The 20,443-nt window shown below is 40.6% G+C and overlaps 1 protein-coding gene across 2 annotated transcripts in view; it reads right to left on the bottom strand.

The window, feature by feature from the left end:
- Positions 1 to 19,142, bottom strand: part of STYK1 (serine/threonine/tyrosine kinase 1) — a 33,108-nt gene extending 13,966 nt beyond the window's left edge. The window contains exons 1-2 of one of the 2 annotated variants that reach the window (XM_077871063.1): positions 18,669 to 19,142; positions 183 to 331 (exon numbers count right to left, since the gene is read on the bottom strand). In XM_077871063.1, the coding sequence (XP_077727189.1) occupies positions 183 to 228 (46 nt within the window). In that variant the 5' untranslated portion in view covers positions 229 to 331; positions 18,669 to 19,142. Of the gene's footprint in view, positions 1 to 182; positions 332 to 5,518; positions 5,899 to 18,668 lie in introns of those variants that run through there. The other variant, XM_077871061.1, reaches the window with a different exon arrangement.
- Positions 19,143 to 20,443: the final 1,301 nt, after the last annotated feature.

Below are 20,443 nucleotides of genomic sequence, written 5' to 3'. Positions count from 1 at the left end.
TCTCTGATTGGCACTTATCACTCTTCAAAGACAATGACCTTTAGTGCTCAACCCTTTATTAATGCTGTCTTCATTTCTATTAGAAGTCAACTCATCGGCCTTCTAGAATCTATGCAGATCTTAGTCTCTGTCATCCTAAAATCAGTAGATAGTTATGTGATGATCAGTAGATAGGTCCTTACCACACAGCTTGTCACTGAGACTGCATTCCAGTAGCTTTCGTGCCATGCTCCTCTCATCTCCCAGGCCAACACAGCTGTCTGCTCCTTTGCTTGGCCCTTAGAGAATGCACAGAGCACCACTGAGAATAATTCCCAAGGACTGAGGTACTCTGAAAAAAATAAAATGGAGCATACAGAGAATTTTAAGATCCCACAAAAGATCATTAGGTATTAAGTACATGGCTGCCTGGAATTTTCTGAGTCAACCATTCATCTCTTTCCATCTACCTGATATTCAAGTGTGAAGAATTTTGTTTTGTCCTGGCATTTTTCTCTTTTCTATTATACAGAAAGTATAGCCCTGATCCAGTCTTACCTTTCATGCCATTGTTTCTCAAATTATTTTAAAGGTTCCCCTCCTACCCAAGACCCCTGCTCCAATGTTTAAGTTCATGTTCACAGCACCTGTTTGAGCAATTGTGGTCTGTGGGTTATATGGAAATGATCTAACTACCCTATAATCCCAAGCAGGTTTAATTTTTTTCTATGTATTACTTATTTTTTAATTGGAGCTTCCCCTGATCATTATATATAGGCAGACAAAAGGCATTCATTCCTACCAGCATACAGGTTAAAGGGAATATCAGAACCAAGCCATCTTCTTTCTCTCTCTTAAACTAGATAGATAGATAGATAGATAGATAGATAGATAGATAGATAGATAGATGATAGATCATCAAGAGAGAAGGGGGCATGGAAGCATACACAAGAAACCTGACTACCTTTAGAGCCCACCAAAGCCCTTAGAAGATGCTCATATTCACTCATATATATTCTTAAGTTTCAAAAATAAAAAACTAAAGTGATATACCATAAAAAATCTTTCTCCCACCCCATCCTTCTCCATGTATTCAGTTCCCAATTCTCCAAGTAAGGTATTTTCTTGCTTACTGGGCCAGAGATTCTTTATGTACATCACCGTAATTCTATATGATCAGCATATATTTGAAATTACACCTCCCCAAAACTGGTTATTTCTTTCTGAAGAGAACTTCAGAGAGATATAGATAGATAGATAGATAGATAGATAGATAGATAGATAGATATACATAATATAATATATATAATCATGTACATAAATTATATATGATTATATATGTGTGTATATATGATTATATATGTAGCATATATGTTATATTTATATAACATATATATTTTTTATAACTTTTATATTTTATAACTTTATTTTTCCCTTAGTTCACAAGAGTCTTCCCTGGTTCTAATTAATTCTGACTGATCTGAAAAAAAATTGTGATTTTTTTTCACTATCTAGGTGATCCTAAGTATGTGATCTAGTTTTGTAGTAATTTGATAACATGCTAAAATTTTACAAATCAGAATTACAGTTTGTATGATATTGTACATATGTGCTATCTACCATATTATGTGGTCTTCTATCATATGTTATGCTCTGTTGTTGATACTAATAACCATAATGTGACTTAATGAGACAGAGTCTCTTAGTTCCTGAAACACATATAGAGAAACCTTCCAGTTCTAGCTTCATCCCCTTTTCACTATTCCTGGAGCTCCATGTATGGAGAGATAAAAATTAGACAATTTTCTTATAACTCAGGAGAAAGACAGGTGGTTGGTTGACAGAAGCTCATGTATACAAAGGAGTAGCCAAGAGGAAAACTGGGGAGAGGAGAGGCACCTTCTTATTTGTGGGTTTGTACATAACAAGGGATCTATGAAGTCAATGAATTATAACAAAGTCCATCTAGTTTATAAGCCAAAGAAGGCAAGGCAAAAGATAATTGAGAAAGTTTCCACAATTCCATAAGACTACATAGAAGGAAAAGCACTGGTGCTAGGGCAAGAATCAGAAAGCCTTGAGAGGGTGGAGAAGGAGAAGATCTTAAATAATAAAACACCAGCATAGTCAGGAGAATTCAAAAGCTGTTTGAAAATTTCTCACTGCCATTCTCATTCTCGTTTTCCTTTCCTCTTACTTCCTTTTCAGTGCATTATCAGATGTAATTGTGTTCATTCAGGGAGCAGCCAGTTGAACGAGTTTGGCTCTCTGGGGTGTGTTCAGTGAGCATAATCTCTCTTAACCACAGTACAAGTGGAAGAAAAAGTCAGTCAGCAGCCAGCTCCAACTTGGTAGCTCTGCCCAGAAACCAAACTACACACCCACTAATACATTCTGAAGGAAGAAATTTAAAGGCCTGTGTGCACATGTATCCTCACTTAGAACTGCTCATTGTGAGCCAAATGCAACTATGAGCACATGGCCAAAGACTCAAATCCATGCTTATTCCCTTGCACTTACACATCATACTTATTAGAGCACAATGTAATCATTTAGATACAGTATGACCTTCTATTACATTTCCTGAACAAGGTTCATTTGTGCATGGATACTTTAAAGAATCTAGGTTTATTAACAACTAGAAGCCCAATGTAATCGGATGCTGGAGCAAGGAAACAAATGTATAGGGCTATGGTGAGGACCACTCAGTAGATCACTTTCCAGGCATTTGTACAATAAGCTCTTTCCAACTATCAGTTTGACTAGAGTCGTATGGAATATACCAAATGAGTCTAGAATTTTTAAGGTAAACACACCAGGCATACCCACCCACATAGGCATGGAAACCTACACAGGAAACCTTACTACCTTTAGAGCCCACCAAAGCACATTTGTCAGATGTTCAGATTCACTCATAGCAACGATATTCCTCTCAACATCACGTTTCTCTCTGCAGTTAATATTCAATTACCACATGACCTCACCTGCTCACTGTGTCAGCCTGAGAAAAGACATGCCTTGATGCCAAAACCTTCTAAAATGACTCTTCCTATCAATGTTCTTGACCAACACTTCTTTACAATATGACCAATACTCTATCCCTCTTAATTATATCTAGACAGTTTTCTCACTGTGTTAAGACAAAAATGTAGGGGTGCCTGGCTGCCTCAATAAGTAAAGCATGCGACTCTTGATCTCAGAGTTGTGAGTTTGGGCCCCATGTTGAGTGTAGAGATTACCTAAAAAATAAAATCTTCAAAAAGAAAAAAAAATGTATATTGGTCACTGCTGCTTCTCTTACCTAGACTGTAAAGTCCTTACATATATAAAACATTACCCCACACTTCTCTCCTTGATGCCATATATTACTAGATTCAAGCCATTGGAATCAAGGATCCAGTAAAGTTAGGAAATTGTTTATTCTGATAATTCTATCCAACTGGTTGGAAAATATGTACACAGTTCACCTATAGTTTACACATACCTACATCTAACAGTGCCAAATCTCCTCAGGCAGGGCTCTAATTAAAACAATATCATTGCCATTTGCTTCAACGTGGATGGAACTGGAGGGTATTATGCTGAGTGAAGTAAGTCAGTCGGAGAAGGACAAACATTATATGTTCTCATTCATTTGGGGAATATAAATAATAGTGAAAGGGAATATAAGGGAAGGGAGAAGAAATGTGTGGGAAATATCAGAAAGGGAGACAGAACATAAAGACTGCTAACTCTGGGAAACGAACTAGGGGTGGTAGAAGGGGAGGAGGGCGGGGGGTGGGAGTGAATGGGTGACAGGCACTGGGGGTTATTCTGTATGTTAGTAAATTGAACACCAATAAAAAATAAATTTAAAAAAAGGAAAAAAAAAGGAAAAAAAAACAATATCATTGCCTCATTTGTGGTTATCATTCCTTATTTTCTCTCTTCTCAATCTCTTCTTTCTGTTGGCATACTGAGAAGTTTAGCTTCCTTCTAGAACTGAGAATCTAGAGGAGGAAATAACACAATGAAGAAGGAATGATAGTAAAATGGGAGCAGGGGTAAAGTCCAGCCCAAATCTTTGCAAGATTGTAGTCTGGAGACCAGACAGGTGAATGATTCTAACTAAAATTAAGCTAACTATGAACATAAACTCACCAAACTCTCACACATAAGCACAATGCAAGCATAATTCCATGCCACATCTTTGTATCTGTTTCATTACACACAAAATAGCTTCATTGCAAGAATAACACAACCCTGGGATCCCTGGGTGGCTCAGCGGTTTAGCGCCTGCCTTCAGCCTGGTGTGATTCTGGAGTCCCGGGATCGAGTCCCACATCGGGCTCCCTGTGTGGAGCCTGCTTCTCCCTCTGCCTCTCTCTCTCTCTGGTCTCTCATGAATAAATAAATAAAATCTTTAAAAAAAAAAGAATAACACAACCCTCGCTAGCAACACTTCTGTAAAGTGAGCACAATATAGTCTCATAGAGCAGCAAGTTACCCAGGAGTGTCCAGAAGAAATTCTTCATACCAAAATACATCTACAAATAGAACATTAAAAATGAGGTCCCCTCTCCTGTATTCCATACTATACATTGTGAGAAATTCCTTCATTGACCTCTAACACCTGGTCCCATTCCCATAAGATATGACTAAATATTACACCAGCCTCACCCTCAACCTTACCGCCTGTGTATCAACACAAGTAGGTCTGCCAGCATGTTCTTTTTATGAAGACAAATGACCCATCTGCCCAGATAGATGCCATATCAGGTAAGGGAGTTATTAATAACTATGGGCTACGGGGCAAAGGACTCAAAGACTTCAGGTGAGGAGGGTAAAATATATGGAGGTAGCAGCCCCCAGACTGAGGCAGTCTGCCTTCTAGCTCACCTTACCTTCTCCTCCCCTCCCTTTCATCTTTATCCTTGAGCTGTTTAGCAAAATGAACAAACAAAACAAAAACCAAAAACCATTTAATGGAACAAACATGTTAAATTGGAAATGAGATAGAAAACTGTTCAGATCTATCTACAGGATTCCAAAATTACTTAATCTTCAACATTCTGAGAAGCAATTTGTCCTTCCTATTTTCAGCTCTAATAAACATATGTTGAGCAACTACAATGTGCCAGGTATTGTGCTAGGCACCTTCACACAAAAGAGGAAACAGGCTCAGAAAGATTAAGTTCTGAATAAGCCAGGGTTAAAAAAAATTAAAAACATAAAAAGCAAGTAAACAACAGCAAGGTTTCGTACCCCTGTCTCTCAATTACAAACCCAATATTCCTTAAACTACTACACATCTGTACTTGTCACTCAAATGGACAAGACCAATAGTGTCAAGAAGGAATTACGTCAGAATCCAAAAGAACCATAGAAAGCATAATGCTGAAACCAAACTTCACCAACAAATACAACGCAACTTGGGAAGGACAGAATCTGCCTGTACGTGTGTTCTCCAGGATCTTAAAGGAGCACATTGTCTGCATGTCTGTCTTCAAACTGTATTAAAAAAATAATGGTAAAATCAGAAACTTTTCCCAGTACTCACCAGATCGTGGAATCTTGGATCATTTTCTTTGTTTGGTCATTTTCCTGGGTCTGATCTCAATCCTATTTCTACCTTCTGCTTTTTGAGGGAAAGGGTCTAGTTTCCAGGACCAGCAATCTTTCACTGTGAGCATGAGGGTCAGGAAAGGGATAGAATTCCCAAGAGATAGGGCACAGGCTAAAGAAGTAGGATCACTATGCAACACCCAAGGCTCCACCTTTCTCCTGAAGCACACTTGTCAGAGGACAAAGAGTAAAGGGAAAGGCACACTGAAGAGATGACCATCTTTCAATCCAGAAAACCTGACTAATGTAGATAACTTGCCTTGTGCAGGGTGATAGCTCCTGGTGTGGATGAGGCAGAGAGAAGAGGAGGTTACCCAGAGGGAATCTCTTGTCCTCCTGTTCTTCTCAGATATTGAAGAATTGTGGTTGTTCTGATCTTCATCCTCCCCCACCTTCCTAGAAACCCAGAGCTTCAAATGCACTTTGAAATGGTTGGAAGAGAGTCTCCTGTGGTGCCTGAGAATCCTGACCTTGTTTAAACAAGTGTCTTTCAACAATGAGACTGTTATCAGCTTTTCTTGTTTCTTATTTTTACATATCTACAGGAATTCCTAAAACACATGCTACACAAGAGAGATGAATTGAAGAATCTTACTTTCTATCCTAGCACCTCCTGAAAAGTTTGCTTTATAGAGGAGCATTGTGATTGCAAGACAGGCCCCCTAACATCTAGATAAGAATTGCAGTAACACTACATAGCCCATCAGATTTTGAATATGATCACAGAGATTAATTTTATTTCCTTTGAGATGTTATACAAATTCAAGACATTTTTATATTATTATAATTACCATTCTATTTTTCATGTTCTTGATAACATAATTCTCCATCTACCATGTTCAAACCTAAAAAGCTCAGAAATAACATATATCTCAAATTATCCTCCCACTGATTGTTTTCTCTTCCCAAGATCACTAATCAACAGCAGTTTTCCCAGCCCAGAAAAAGTATTCTCAATAAGGAAAAAGCCAAAGACACACAACTACTACCCTCCTCTAAACACAGAATTGTTCCTGATGCATCTGTGTCTCCTTTCCTACCTTATGGAAACACCAGAAGACACCTGCTTGGGGCTTCTCTCAAACAACTCGCTGCTATTGTTCAGTCACATTGTATTTCCAAGGATCAGTCCCCCACTTTGCTACTCATTCTGCCAGGCTTTTCATTCAGGGATGGTGGGGAGATTCTGGTACTTCAAAAATCTTGGCAGTTTCCCCCATAAATGAGGAACTCTATGTTGTCCTGCCACTCCTCCAGCCTATTCTAGCACATTGCCCTCTGGCAGAGAGGAAAGCCATACTGAAAATGACAGAAGGAAGATATTCTGCGAAAGATTGCAAGAACACACACACACACACACACATTTTCTCATACTCTGATAAATGAGTCCCAGATCCAGGCAGACCCATTTGAGAGACAAATGGGCAGGAGATTTCACAATCAGGAAATCAGCTCAATTGCCTTTACCTCAGTACTGTGTCTTACAGGGTGTGTCCCTGTAAAGATTCTATACACAGAAGGTAATCCTAGGTAAACAACAACAAACACCTGGCAAGACGAAAAAGACGCCTCTGGGAATGTCATTCTGCACAACAAGGAACAAGCAGCCCATCCCCTTGTTAGAAGTGGGTCCCTGTGCTTCAGAGCTGAGCAGTCTGGAAATTGGGAGAAGTGGATCAGCAGGGAGCTGGTACTATGATAACAGCACCAGCTCCCTGCTATTAAAGAGAAGTTTTGAAGTTCTACTTTGGGTTTAATAGGTGATTTAGCAAGCATCCAGAGGCAGAACACCTGACCTTGCCGTGCCTTCCTGTCCTAGTTTAGGGAGCAGGACACCTCTTTCTCTCCTGAGAGCAGAGAAGAACCACAGAGCACAGCAGAAAATGAATCTCACTGGAAGAGGGTCAGGGCAATGAGCAAGCCCCTCAACCAGCCATCCCACCTTACCACTCAAATTCTAAAGGCTCCTTCATATCTGTATCTTCCTACCCATATCATAGCAGCCCAAGGAACTCTCAATTTTCATTCCTATCCCTACCCTGCCTATAATTTCCTATGGGCTAGTGGTAAGAGAAGGAGATTTGGAGGCAGACTTCCATTTGAATCTCAGGTCCACCATCCATCATGCCTGTGGATAACTTATTCTAACTTTTCTGAGCCTCTGTTTTTCCATGTGTAGGTAGAGACAATATCTGCCTATTGAGGCAGTTGAAAGCCCTGTGGGATAACTGATGTAAGATACCTACTATAGTGCCAGGCCCATGACGGACGATCAATATATGATAATCTCTCCCCACCTCCCTCCTTCCTGTGCCAATCTCCAGGGAGATTGGGAGGTTGTCAGATAGCTGTACCAATCAGTAAATGTAAATAACCCCAAATAAGAAAACAAAACACCCATTGTCAAAATATTTATAATATTTGTAGATCTAACTATATTTTTGTCTTGTGTGTAAAGAGGAAGTTAAAGTAATCATAAAGTTAATGTGGGTTTTAAAACTCTTCATATCAACTAGAGATGATTTGACAGTCTAAGTATCATACCTGTTAGGAGGTCTCTGAATTTGACAAACATGTTGAGGAAGGGATATTTAAATAAGACTGATCAAAGAGCATAATGCTGTAAACTAAGGTATAAAACAGAATGTCAGATAGTGATATATTATTAATTAGTTAGTTAATTCACCTTCTGTCCCTAAATTTCTTTTTTTTTTTTTAATTTTTTTTTGTCCCTAAATTTCTCAACTCCTTCTAGCTGGTTCTGTTGATACCACCTATCTGCTGGCTACATTTTTACCCAGTTCCTGAACCAATCTTGATAGAGGCAGTAAGGAGACCAATAGTCTCAGCTTCTTCTCCCCATTATTCTTACTGTACTCCCCAATCTGAGAAAATGTATGATTGATTATTATTCACAAGGGGTGTCCAGTTAGTCATGCTTAGTACATAAGTACTGTCAATATACATTCACATAGGAAAAGAGAATTCAGAGTTTTTCTTTATCCTTTTAAAAAATTTAATACCTTCTATCATCCCCTCAAAATGACTATGTGACCTAGTCCTTCTTTGCTATATGTTGACAGAAAGAGTCAGATCTACAGAAAAGTTAGGAATAGTAAATGCACCCTGCAAAGATGCAGAGAGCAGTTTAAAACAAAGGCATGGGGGATCCCTGGGTGGCGCAGCGGTTTGGCGCCTGCCTTTGGCCCAGGGCGCAATCCTGGAGACCCGGGATCGAATCCCACGTCGGGCTCCCTGTGCATGGAGCCTGCTTCTCCCTCTGCCTGTGTCTCTGCCTCTCTCTCTCTCTCTCTCTCTATGTGACTATCATTAATAAAAAAAAAAAATCTTTAAAACAAAGGCATGTGTTGAGACACCTGGGTGGCTCAGCAGTTGAGCATCTGTCTGCCTTTGGCTCAGGGCGTGGTCCTGGGGTCCTGAGATAGAGTCTTGGATCAGATTTCCAGCGAGGAGCATGCTTCTCCCTCTGCCTATGTCTCTCCCTCTCTCTCTGTCCCTCATGAATAAATAAATAAAATCTTTTAAAAAATAAAAACTAAAATAAAACAAAGGGATGTGAATATTGCTAGAAATACCAGTCACGGTCCTGGTTTCTTGATTTGTCCTGGGAATAAAAATGTGGCAGGGAAATGAACTTTAAAGCTTTCTTTGGGGGTGCCTGGGTGGTTCAGTCAGTTAAGCATCCGACTTGTGATTCAGCTCAGGTCATGATCTCGAGGTCATGAGATGGAACCCCATGTTGTGCTCCACTTGAGATTCTCTCTCTGCCCTTCCCCTTACACTCAATAAATAAATAAATAAATAAATAAATAAATAAATAAATAAATAAATAAAATCTTTAAAGATTTGTTTGATTTTATTTTGAAATGAAAGAGGCAACAAGATCCCAGTAGAGATAGGAAGAGAACAAAGATCATAAGTTTATTGTCCAAATCCAGAGGAAAACCCTCAAGATTTTTGCCTAATATATATTTAAATTGAACAACGAAAGTTTATTTGGTACTTTCCACCATCCCTTACTCTGGTTCCCTCTCTCCTAACATAGGTTTGGATCTTTTTCAGGACCCAGGAAAGGTTAGATATAGGTATTGTATCCTGGACCCATATTCTCTCTCCCTCCTCTTCCATTAAACTCAGTTTCCTTCCATGAGTCACCATGGAACAGAGTTCAGCCAATAAACCAAGTGAAACAATCTGCTTTGGACTCTGCCCTGCTCTGCTCCTCCTTAACAGTCATTTACGGGTAGCACAGCTTCCTTGATATTGGTTTTTGCCTCCCACTACAGCCTAGCACATTTTATGGCATACAATTACAATAACAAACATCCATATAGTGCTCCCCATGTGTTAGAAACTGTTCTAAGCACTTTACATACACATAAAGAAACGGGGCCACAGAGAAGTTAAATAACTTGCTCCAGATCACGTAGCTAGTAGTAGAGATTTGAAATTTCCAGGTTGTGTGGGTTTGGAATCCGTTTTCTTCAGTTATACCATCTTCGTAGCAAATTCTTGAAAATCTTTTTCTTCTTTTCTTTTTTTTTTTGAAAAACTAGAATTACCTTCAATATTGCCTTCCTTTTACCAAGATATAATTTACATACCATAGAATTCACTCTTTTTAAAGTTTTTTAGTGGTTTTTATATCCACAAAGTTGTACAACCATCATTGCTATCTAATATTAGAATATTTTCATCATCCCCCAAAAGAAATTTATACCAGTAGCAGTCACTACCCAATACCCACTCTCCCCAGCCCTTGCCGGTCACTAACATTTTTGCTGTCTCTGTGGATGTGCCTTCTTGAACATTTCATATGAATAGAATCATACGATTTGTAGCTTTCTCTCTGGTTTCTTTCACTTAGCATATTTTTAAGGTCACTCATTGTAATACTTAGGGTTCTCTAGAGAAATAAAATTAATAAGATATATAGATGTATATATGTAGATATACATGAATATGCAGATGTATAAGAGGAGACTTATTATAGGAATTGGCTTATGAGGTTATGGAAGCCAAGAAGTCCCACAGTCTGCAATCCGCAAGCTGAAAAGTCAGGAAAGCTGGTGGTACAATTCAGTGTGAAGCTGAAGCCCTGAGAACTGGGGACCACTGGTAGAAGTCCTAGAGCTTGAAGACCAGACCACCAGGAGCTCCAATGTTAAAGGGCAGGATGTCCTATCTCAAGAGAGAGAAAGTCACCCTTCTTCCTCCACCTCTTTGCTCTATTCAGGCCCTCAACAGGATGGATGATGATCACCCACACTGGTGAGAACAGATCTTTACAAAGTCCACTGAATCATATGCTAATCTTTTCCAGAAACATCCTCACAGAGACACCCAGAAAGAATGTCTCCCAGCTATGTGAGCATTCCTCAGCCCAAATTGACACATCAAATTAACCAACACAGTCTGCCATCCAAGAGATTTTATTCTTGTGAAAACCTGACCCCACATCTTTCAATTTTCTCTCTCAGCCATTTCTCTCCCTAAGCATTTTCTCTCCCTGCAGAAAGTGTTCCTGCTTCTCCCCAACACAGAAGCTCTTCTCTCCCCCAATTCATGTCCATGCACCTTACACCAGCCTCCAACTGTGAAAATCCTTCTTCCAAACCTCAGATTTATTTCTTGGGTGTGATCTGACCTCAGTACAGCTGTGTTGAGTGATGAGGAAAGCCCCATATTTGTCCACCATCTTAAGTCCACCTCCTAACGATCACATCCATGTTGTAGCATAAATCAGTACTTTATTCTTTTTTGTGGCTGAATGATGGTTTTAGTTCTTATATTTAGGTCTTTGACTTATTTTGGGTTGATTTCTGCATGTTATGAAGTAAGCATTCGATTTCATTCCTTTGCAAATGGATATCCAGTTGTTTCAAGGCAATTTCAGTGTTTCAGTGTTGTACATGAATATCCAGTGTGTCCATACAATTAATTGTTTTGGCACTACGTAGAAAATCAAATGGCCATAGGTATGAGTTTATTTCAAGACTCTCAACTCTGCTCCATTGGTCTATATGTCTATCCTATGCTAGTAGTACACAGTCTAAAGTACTTAACTTTGCAATGAGTTTTAAAGTCATTAAATTCGAATCCTCCAATATTGTTCTCTTTCTAATGTTTGACCCTTATGTTCCACCATGAATTTTAGAATCAGCCTGACCATTCCTGTAAAGAAGGCCATCTGGAATTTTGGTAGAGATTACATTAACTATGTGGATCAACTTTGGGAATACTGCCATCTTAACAATATTAAGTCTTCCTACCTAAGAATACAGACTGTCTTTCCATTTATTTAGATCTTTAATTTTTTAATGATATTTTGTAGTTTTCAGTGTACAAGTCTCATTTGTTGTCACTGCTAACATTTACAGTTCCATGGCCTCTAAAGGTTAAGCCAAAATTTGTGTATGACTTGGCAATACCACAGAATGTTCTGTCTCTGAGAAAATTCATTCTAGAACAGGTTGGACAGTGAATGCCTCTTATAGGTTGACCAGACAAGCTACATATATCTAATACCATAGCATAATAAAAGGCCACTACTGGTCCTTCTCATATTTGGATAAATGCACAGACCATAGAGCAGCACGTTTTCCACCTCTTAGTGTCAGAACTCAGTTTCTTTTCTTTTTTTCTAAGATTTTATTTATTTATTCATGAGAGACACACAGAGAAAGGCAGACACATAGGCAGAGGGAGAAGTAGGCTTCCCAAGGGGAGCCCAATGCAGGACTCCATCGCCAGACCCGTGATTCATACCCTGAGCCGAAGGCAGATGCTTAACCTCTGAACCACCCAGGTGTCCTCCAGTTTATTTTCTTTCAGGAGCCTGAGTTAATCTAATTTCTCAGGTTGTCACAAATTTGTGGTACTAGAGATGATATCCAAATAAACACATCTCTCTAGATTGCTATCAACATAAATGCTTCTTCATGTCTAACCTATGGAGAACACTGCTCTCTGGGCACCCAAAATATGTTTGATTGAGGTTTAAATAAAAGCCACAAAGGAGCAGCCCCCAATATCACAGTTTAATCCTACATCTCATGTGTAAAAATACAAGAATTTCTATCTAGCACAGATAATTCTATCCCAGGGTTCAAAGAACTTCTTTTCGTGAGTGACTTACCTCACATGCTATCTGAATATCTATAAATCCACAACCTGTGGCCTTGCTGATACTATCAAATCTTTATTGGCCGTTGATTTGTAGTTAACATAAGCTTGTACTTCCATTTTTAAGTCAGCTTGCGTCCATTCCCCAGTCAATGCTAACTCAGTGAGTTAAAAATAATCAATTTTAATATCAGCCCAAGAAGAGCAACCTTGGGAAGATAAATGTGGTGGTGGTGAGGGGGTGGTACTTTATAGATAATTATAAAATCACATGTGGTTTATTTGTATTTCTTTTTTCCCAACCCTACAGAATCAGAATATTCCTCAAAGTTATCTTCATTTTTATAATAGAAAGCCACTTCAGAATACTCCACGACTGTCTTAACAACTTCACATGTGGAAACTAAGTTCTGAGTGATAAAATGACTTACCCAGGGTCAGAAGATCTAATCAGAAGTGAAAGCTCCTGATCCTGAATTCCTGATTAGACCATCCTAAGAATGGAATGTGGGTGAGGACAAGAACTACAGGGAATGAAATCAAAGTCACCTGGTGATATGGGAGATGCTTAGGCTTCAAGAAAGGATGCAAATACAACAGGTTCAACTTTCAATATCAAAAAGCCATTTGATTCCTGTGCTATAAATGAGGTAACCATAGCTGTACCTTCTGGGCTGCTATAGCCACACCTCCCTGCTAAAGAAATAATAAAAACAGCAACCCTGCCTTCCATCTCTTATTCTATCTGACGAGCATGCTATGAAGTGCAACACCTTCTCCACAAATGCATAGAATCCTAAACAACCAGAGAGCCCTCCAAAAGCAACAAAAAAACCTCACCTCCTTAATTTACCAATGAGGAAACTCAGGCACACAATTGAAGGGTATCTTCCAACAGTTAATTAGCCCTTAAGCTAAGACTACTAGTGTGAGTCTTGAATCTCCACCTGGTGCTCTTTCACTATCATTTGCCACCATTCATAAAGCTAACTAGAGGTCTAATCCCTTTTTATTCAGTTAAGTTTTGTAGGGATGAGGATAAGGAAAAAGATCCTAGTTTTTAGAATTCATTATGTATGTGTACTTTCATAGTTTCTTCTTCCTGCCAGGTCTTTGGGTTGTTTATGCGTCTGGACCAGCCCCTGGAAATCTATCTCATACCTGCCCAAGATTTTAATAAAAGAATGAAGGACACTGAGGTAAGTCCCTTGCTCTTTGCTCATGAAAAGAGTGCCAGAGTTTAAAAATAGATTTCAGGTTCCAGCACTCAGGACAGGATTCTTTCCATTCCACACTGATCCCTGTACAAGTAGCTGCTTTGTGTCTGTGTGTGTGCACTCATTTCCTTCTACTTTCATTCTCTCCAGTTAGAAACTGTGTCCAAGAGATGACATGCTAATATAGAGCGTTGAATACTCAACATGCTTACTCAGTGTTTAATTGGTTTTCCTGTTATTATCTGTGTCTTCCCAACCAGATGGTAATTTCCTTGAGGGCATGGTTAGCTTCTTAGCACCTCCATTAGCCCAGCCCAGAAGTAGGCAGAGGGCAGTAGCCACATCTGAAGTCAGAGGTATGGTGTGGAATTGAAACTGGCTAAATCTAGGCTGGTTGGGAAGGACAAGAATGAAGTGAGAGAGACAACTTCATGCGAACAAGAATTTAAGGACCTCGGCTACTTTCTTCATTGCTGTATCCCTTCTACCTAGAGCAGTGTCTGGCACATATCAAAATTCATATGCTTGTTTAATAAATAAATAGCCAAATTACCTATAAAAATAGCTTGGGGGGTACCTGGGTGGATCAGTCAGATAAGGGTCTGACTCTTGATTTCAGCTCATGTCATGATCTCAGAGTCATGGGATCGAACCCTGCATCAGGCTCCCCACTTGGCATGGCGGGGCATATGCCTGAGATTCCCTCTCTCCCTCTCCCTCTGCCCCTCCTCTCTCTCTCTCTCTCAAATAAGTTAATAAATCTTTTTAAAAAATAAAAATAGCATTGGATCCAAAAGAAATTTTTATAGAAAAATAACCTATACAAATTAATTAGATATAAGAATTAAACTATAATGCTAAAAGTACAAGTAGGGTTGGGGAGTCATTTTTAAGTGTTAGATAGGAAGTATCAAGGTACCCAGGTCTCTACTCAATGGAAACACATTTGTAGTTCTATCAATAGGCAGGGTACTGGTTTTCTCTATAAAAGGGATACAAAATTCTTTGCTACACGTAGAAAGCAAAATATTGATCCCTCAGAGTGAAAAGAGAATGATAAATCCAATAAAGAAAACCCAGTCACTTGAAAGCTCTGTGTGACTGGTAGTAAATGGCCCCTCAAAGACATCTCTGTCCAAATCTCCAGAACTGTGAATCTGTTAGTTTTTAATAGTGTTAAAGTAGCAAAGGGGAATTAGATTGCAGTTGGAATTAATCAACACAAAGATTGTTCCGGATTATCCAGTGAGTCTGACATAGTCACAAAGACCATAAATGTGGAAGAAAAGGCACAAGTGTCATTCCCAGCATAGGGAATGTGTGAAAACCTTGATATGGCTTTGAAGATGGAGGAGTCGTGAGCCAAGGAATGCAAGCAGTCTCTATAAGCTGAAAAAAGGCAAAAAAAAGGGATTTTCCCCTAAGGTCTCCAGAAGGAATCTGATACCCATTTTAAACTTCTGATTTCTAGAACCTATAAGGTAAAAATCTGTGTTGGTTTAAACCATCTAATGTGTGGTGATTTGTTACAGCAGCAACAGGAAACTAACAGGGTTCCTGGGTGGCTCAGTCAGTTAAGGATCTGAATCTTAATTTTGGCTCCTGTCATGATCTCAGGGTTGTGCGATCAAGCCCCATGTCAAGGTCTGCACTGGGCGTGGAATCTGCTTAATACTCTCTCTCCCTCCCTCTGCTCCTACCCCTGTCACCCCCACTCAGTATACATGCCGTCTCCTCCTCTGTCTTCTTTGAAAAAAAAAAAAAAAGGAAACTAACATACTCAGTTTAAAAACAGAGCTGCAGAACCACAAAACTCCCAGTAGGAGTTTGGAGCACCTGCTTGTGGAAGCTGGCTGTGAGGTGAGTGAGTTGGGAAAGGTGGAAAACACAGTTTCTACAGAAGACAACTGAAATAGATGTGCTCAACTAACTTTGAGTGTGTACATAATTCAAGAACAAGGAACTGTTACGGGTTGAAGTGTGCCACCCCAAAATTCATATGCTGTACCACAGAATGTGACCTTATTTGGAAATAGTCTTTACAGAGGCAATTGAGATAAAAGGAGGACATTAAAGTGGACCTTTACTCAATATAACTAGTGTCCTTTTAAAAGAGGAGAATTTGTTATGCCTGGGTGCCTCAGCAGTTAAGCATCTGCCTTTGGCTCAGGGCATGATCCTAGGATCCGAGATCGGATCCCACATCGGGCTCCCTGCATGGAGTCTGCTGCTCCCTCTGCCTGTGTCTCTGCCTTTCTTTCTCTCTCTCTCTCTGTCTCTCTCTCTCTGTTTCTCTCTCTCTCTCCCTCTCTCTCTCCCCCTGTATTTCTCTCAAGAATAAATAAATAAATCTTTAAAAATAAAAAAATAAAGGGGGGGATTTGAAGAAAGCCACGTATGCAGAAAGGATACCATATGAACATAAATAAAGACAGCCATCTCCAAGCCAAAAAAAGAAGGGGGGGGGGGCGGGCGCTGGGACAGAACTTTCCCTCCTAGCACTCAGAAAGAAACCTTGATCTGCCAACAGCTTGATTTTAGACTTCTAGCTTCCAGAACTGTGAGAGAATGAAGTTATGTTGCCACTCAGTTTGTGGTACTTCATTAGAGCAGCCCTAGCAAACTAATAGTGATTAAGGCTCTGAAGAAAACGTGTATGATTTTCACTGAAGCAAAACAGGTGTTTTGTCCTATTGCCTTTTGCTTTCTTGTGCTTCACAGATCATGTGTTTCTTACAAATTGCAGGTGTGTATCAAGCTTGCATTTTTTTCCTTTTTCTTTTTATTTTTAAGATTTTATTTATTTGAAAAAAAAAAGATTTTATTTATTTGAGAGAGAGAGAGCACAGCAAGGGGGAAGACTGGGGGAGAAGCAGACCCCCCTCCCCTGCTGAGTGGGAGCCCTACTCAGAGCTTGATCCAGGGACTCTGGGATCATGACCTGAGCCAAAGGCAGATGCTTAACTGACTGAGCCATCCAGGTGCCCCTAACCTTATATTTTTTTCAACAGCATTTGTTCACTTTGTGTCTCTGTTGGTTATTCTCACAATATTTCAAACTTTATTATTATTGTTGTTAGATTTGTTACAGTGGTCTGCAATCTGATTATGACTCCCTAAAACCTCAGATGACAGTTAACATGTTTTGAGTAATAAGATATTTTTTAATATTTATTTAATCATTTTAGAGGAGGGAGGGAAAGTTTTTTTTTTTTAATTCTATTTATTTCTTTGAGAGAGAGCATGAGCTCCAGTGAGAGAGAGAGCAAGAGTGGTGGGGAGGGGCAGAGGGAAAGAGCTAAACAGACTCCCTGCTGGGCGTAGAGCCCAATGAAGTGCTGGACACCCATCCCAGGATCCCAGGATCATGACCTGAGCTTAACCCACTTAAGGCAGATGCTTAACCCACTAAGCCAGCCAGGCACCCCAAGAGAAATATAGTTTTAAGCAGACTCCATGCTGAGCATGGAACCTGGTGCCTGGCTCAATCTCACAACCCTGAGATCACATCCTGAGCTGAAAACAAGAGTCGAACACTTTGCCCGTACCACCCAAGCACCAGAGCAATAAAGCATTTTTAATTAAGATATGCACATTGTCTTTTTAGACATAGTGCTATTCCACACTTAATGTACTACAGTACAATGCAAACATAACTTTTGTTTGCACCAGAATCAAAAATTTCATTTGACTCACTTCATTACAATATTCGCTTTATTATAGTGGTCTGAAACCACACCCACAATACCTCTGAAGTATGCCTGTATAATTTACTCTTGAACAATGTAGGGTTTAGGGACATGGATCCCCTGAGCAGTAGAAAATAAGCATACAACTTTTGACTCCTCCAAAACTTAACTACTAATAGCCTATTCACGGGAACCCTTGCGAATAACATAAACAATCCAGCAATATTTATTTTGTAGATTATATGTATTACATGCTGTATTCTTACAATAAAGCAAGCTAGAGAAAAGGAAACACTATTAAAATCATAAGGAAGAGAAAATATATTTATAGTACTGTAATGTATTGAAAAAAAAATCCAGGTATAAGGGCACCCACACAACTCAAACCCCGGTTGTTCAAGGGTCAACTGTACCTCCCCGTGCCTCCCTGAAAGGCCTAGCTAGCCCCTCGCTGGCTGTAAGGACTGCTGAGGAGGGTCAGTCAGGTCAAGGGCACCGGGTCCAGATGCATTTTCAGTGTGTGTGCTGCACGTTACAGGAGCTTTAGTGCGTGATTTCCACACTACAGATGGCTCTCCCTAAGTAGCAGGAAGACAGCTTGGTCTGAAACGTCTGAGAAACTCAGCCGGCGAGGGGGTTCCTAGCAGAAAGGGGCCACACTCCTAGAAATGAAAGGAAAGGCAAGAGACAAAACAGGGATGAGGTTGACAGGGAGAAGGGAAAGGAGCACAGCAAAAGAGAAGACAAATTAAGAAAACAGAAATCCGGTCACCAAGGAACAGCATATCACTGCACAGTCATAAAAACCTAAAAGTCGAAACTCACAAGATGTTTTTACCAAAGAAATACAGGTTCGTTCACCTGGTGATTATTGTTCGTTTGCATAAAATTCGCACCACCGCTCACAACCGTTCCACTCTCCCTCTCGTCCTCCCTCTTTTCTTCCCAAACGTCCGAGTCCACCCCTACCCCTCCAGCTGCATCACTGCCATCCGGCCTCCACCCTTACTGCCCCCAAAGCCCAGTTCACTACCGGTAGTGTCCCTCCTCCGGCCACTCTGCTTTCGGATGCAACGGGACCAGCCAGAGGGGGGAAAGAATCATCGGTTTGGGTACGACAAGGTGTGCCAGTCTCAAGGAAATGCTTCTCGGTCCCTCCTTCCCACTGGTGGGGCGTGGCTGCCAGCAAAGGATGGAGTCGGGGCGGGCTCCCCGCAAAGGGAAATCTGCGGGCACTGAGGTTTCCGGGACTCACCACACACTGGCCAGCAGGAAAGCTGCTGAAACGGTAAAACCTCGTCGCTGATCTACTCACTGAGTGCCTCCCCTCGAGACTGCTCCGGGGTCAGGTCAGAAGGAGACTTCAGTCCAAGTGAAACGTGCAAAGGCCTGGTAAAGCGCAGCAGCACCACCTACTGTCCGACCTGATCCCAGCGGCCTTCGTTGGTGCTCCAAAGGGCTCCAAAGGGCTGGTCAGGGTTTAGCCTGATGAGTCCCCTCCTGGGGTAATTGCAACCTCAAGCCTTGGCTGGGGATGCCCTAAGGAATAAATGGAAATAAAAGTATTAGCAGGTAATCATTCATTAGCATATGCTTTCTAAATACACTCTGGGCTCTCTTCTGGGATATAGCATTAACGGAAGTAGTTGTCCCTGACCTGCCCCCATGGAGTTTACAATCGTAGGAAACACAAAAGAGAATACACGGCTGAAAGAATTCCAAATTAGATGCTAACACTTCATACAAATTCTATTAAAGAAATGCGGGCCGCGGATAACTTAAATAGGTGGCTGGTTTGTTCAGCACTGATAGCTCGCATACCAAACAGAAAGGAGCACCTATTAGAACAGAAAGAATTTAGGTGCAGTGTAATGTGGAGTATTTAGCAATTGAGGTACTTTGGTTCTCTAGAGGCTTCTCTATTAGAGTTTTTCTTCCTTTGGAGCTCTTAAGATCGGATGAACTGTACTAAATGTCACTGAATTGTACATTTAAAATGGTTAATGGGTGATTTATGTTATATGAATTTTACATTAATTTTTTTTAAAGGGATGAGGTCTCATCGGCCAGTTGTTCTTCCTACCTTTTCTGACATGATTGATTAATAAAAGCCAAGTGAGGGATGCCTGGGTGGCTCAGCGGTTAAGCTCGGGTGGTGATCCTGGAGTCCCGGGATCGAGTCCCGCATCGGGCTCCCTGCATAGAGCCTGCTTCTCCCTCTGCCTGTGTCTCTGCCTCTCGCTGTGTGTGTCTCTCATGAATAAACAAATAAATTCTTAAAAAAAAAAAAAAAAAAAAAGCCAAGTGAACTGACCTGACTTCGTATTATGCCATCTTCTACTCTGCTTCCCCAAGCGTCCAAATCTCCTGAGGCAGAGGCTGTAGCTTATTCATTTGTAATTTCTGCAGCATCCTATTAGACTGCTACATCTCTATTCTAGTATACAGAATTTTGTTTAAAAATCTCATTACTGGGCACCCCGGGTGGCTCAGCAGTTTAGCGCCACCTTCAGCCCAGGGCGTGATCCTGGAGTCTCGGGATCGAGTCCCACATCAGGCTCCCTGAGAGGAGCCTGCTTCTCCCTCTGCCTATGTCTCTGCTTCTCTGTGTGTCTCTCATGAATAAATAAGTAGAATCTTGGGCAGCCCGGGTGGCGCAGCGGTTTAGCACCGCCTGCAGCCCAGGGCGTGATCCTGGAGACCCTGGATGGAGTCCCACGTCAGGCTCCCTGCATGGAGCCTGCTTCTCCCTCTGCCTGTGTCTCTGCCTCTCTCTGTCTCTATGAATAAATAAATAAAATCTTTAAA

This window comes from Canis aureus, chromosome 25 (genome assembly GCF_053574225.1).
Source record: "Canis aureus isolate CA01 chromosome 25, VMU_Caureus_v.1.0, whole genome shotgun sequence".
Lineage (NCBI taxonomy): Eukaryota > Metazoa > Chordata > Mammalia > Carnivora > Canidae > Canis > Canis aureus.
This window is presented reverse-complemented; position numbering and strand designations above follow the sequence as displayed.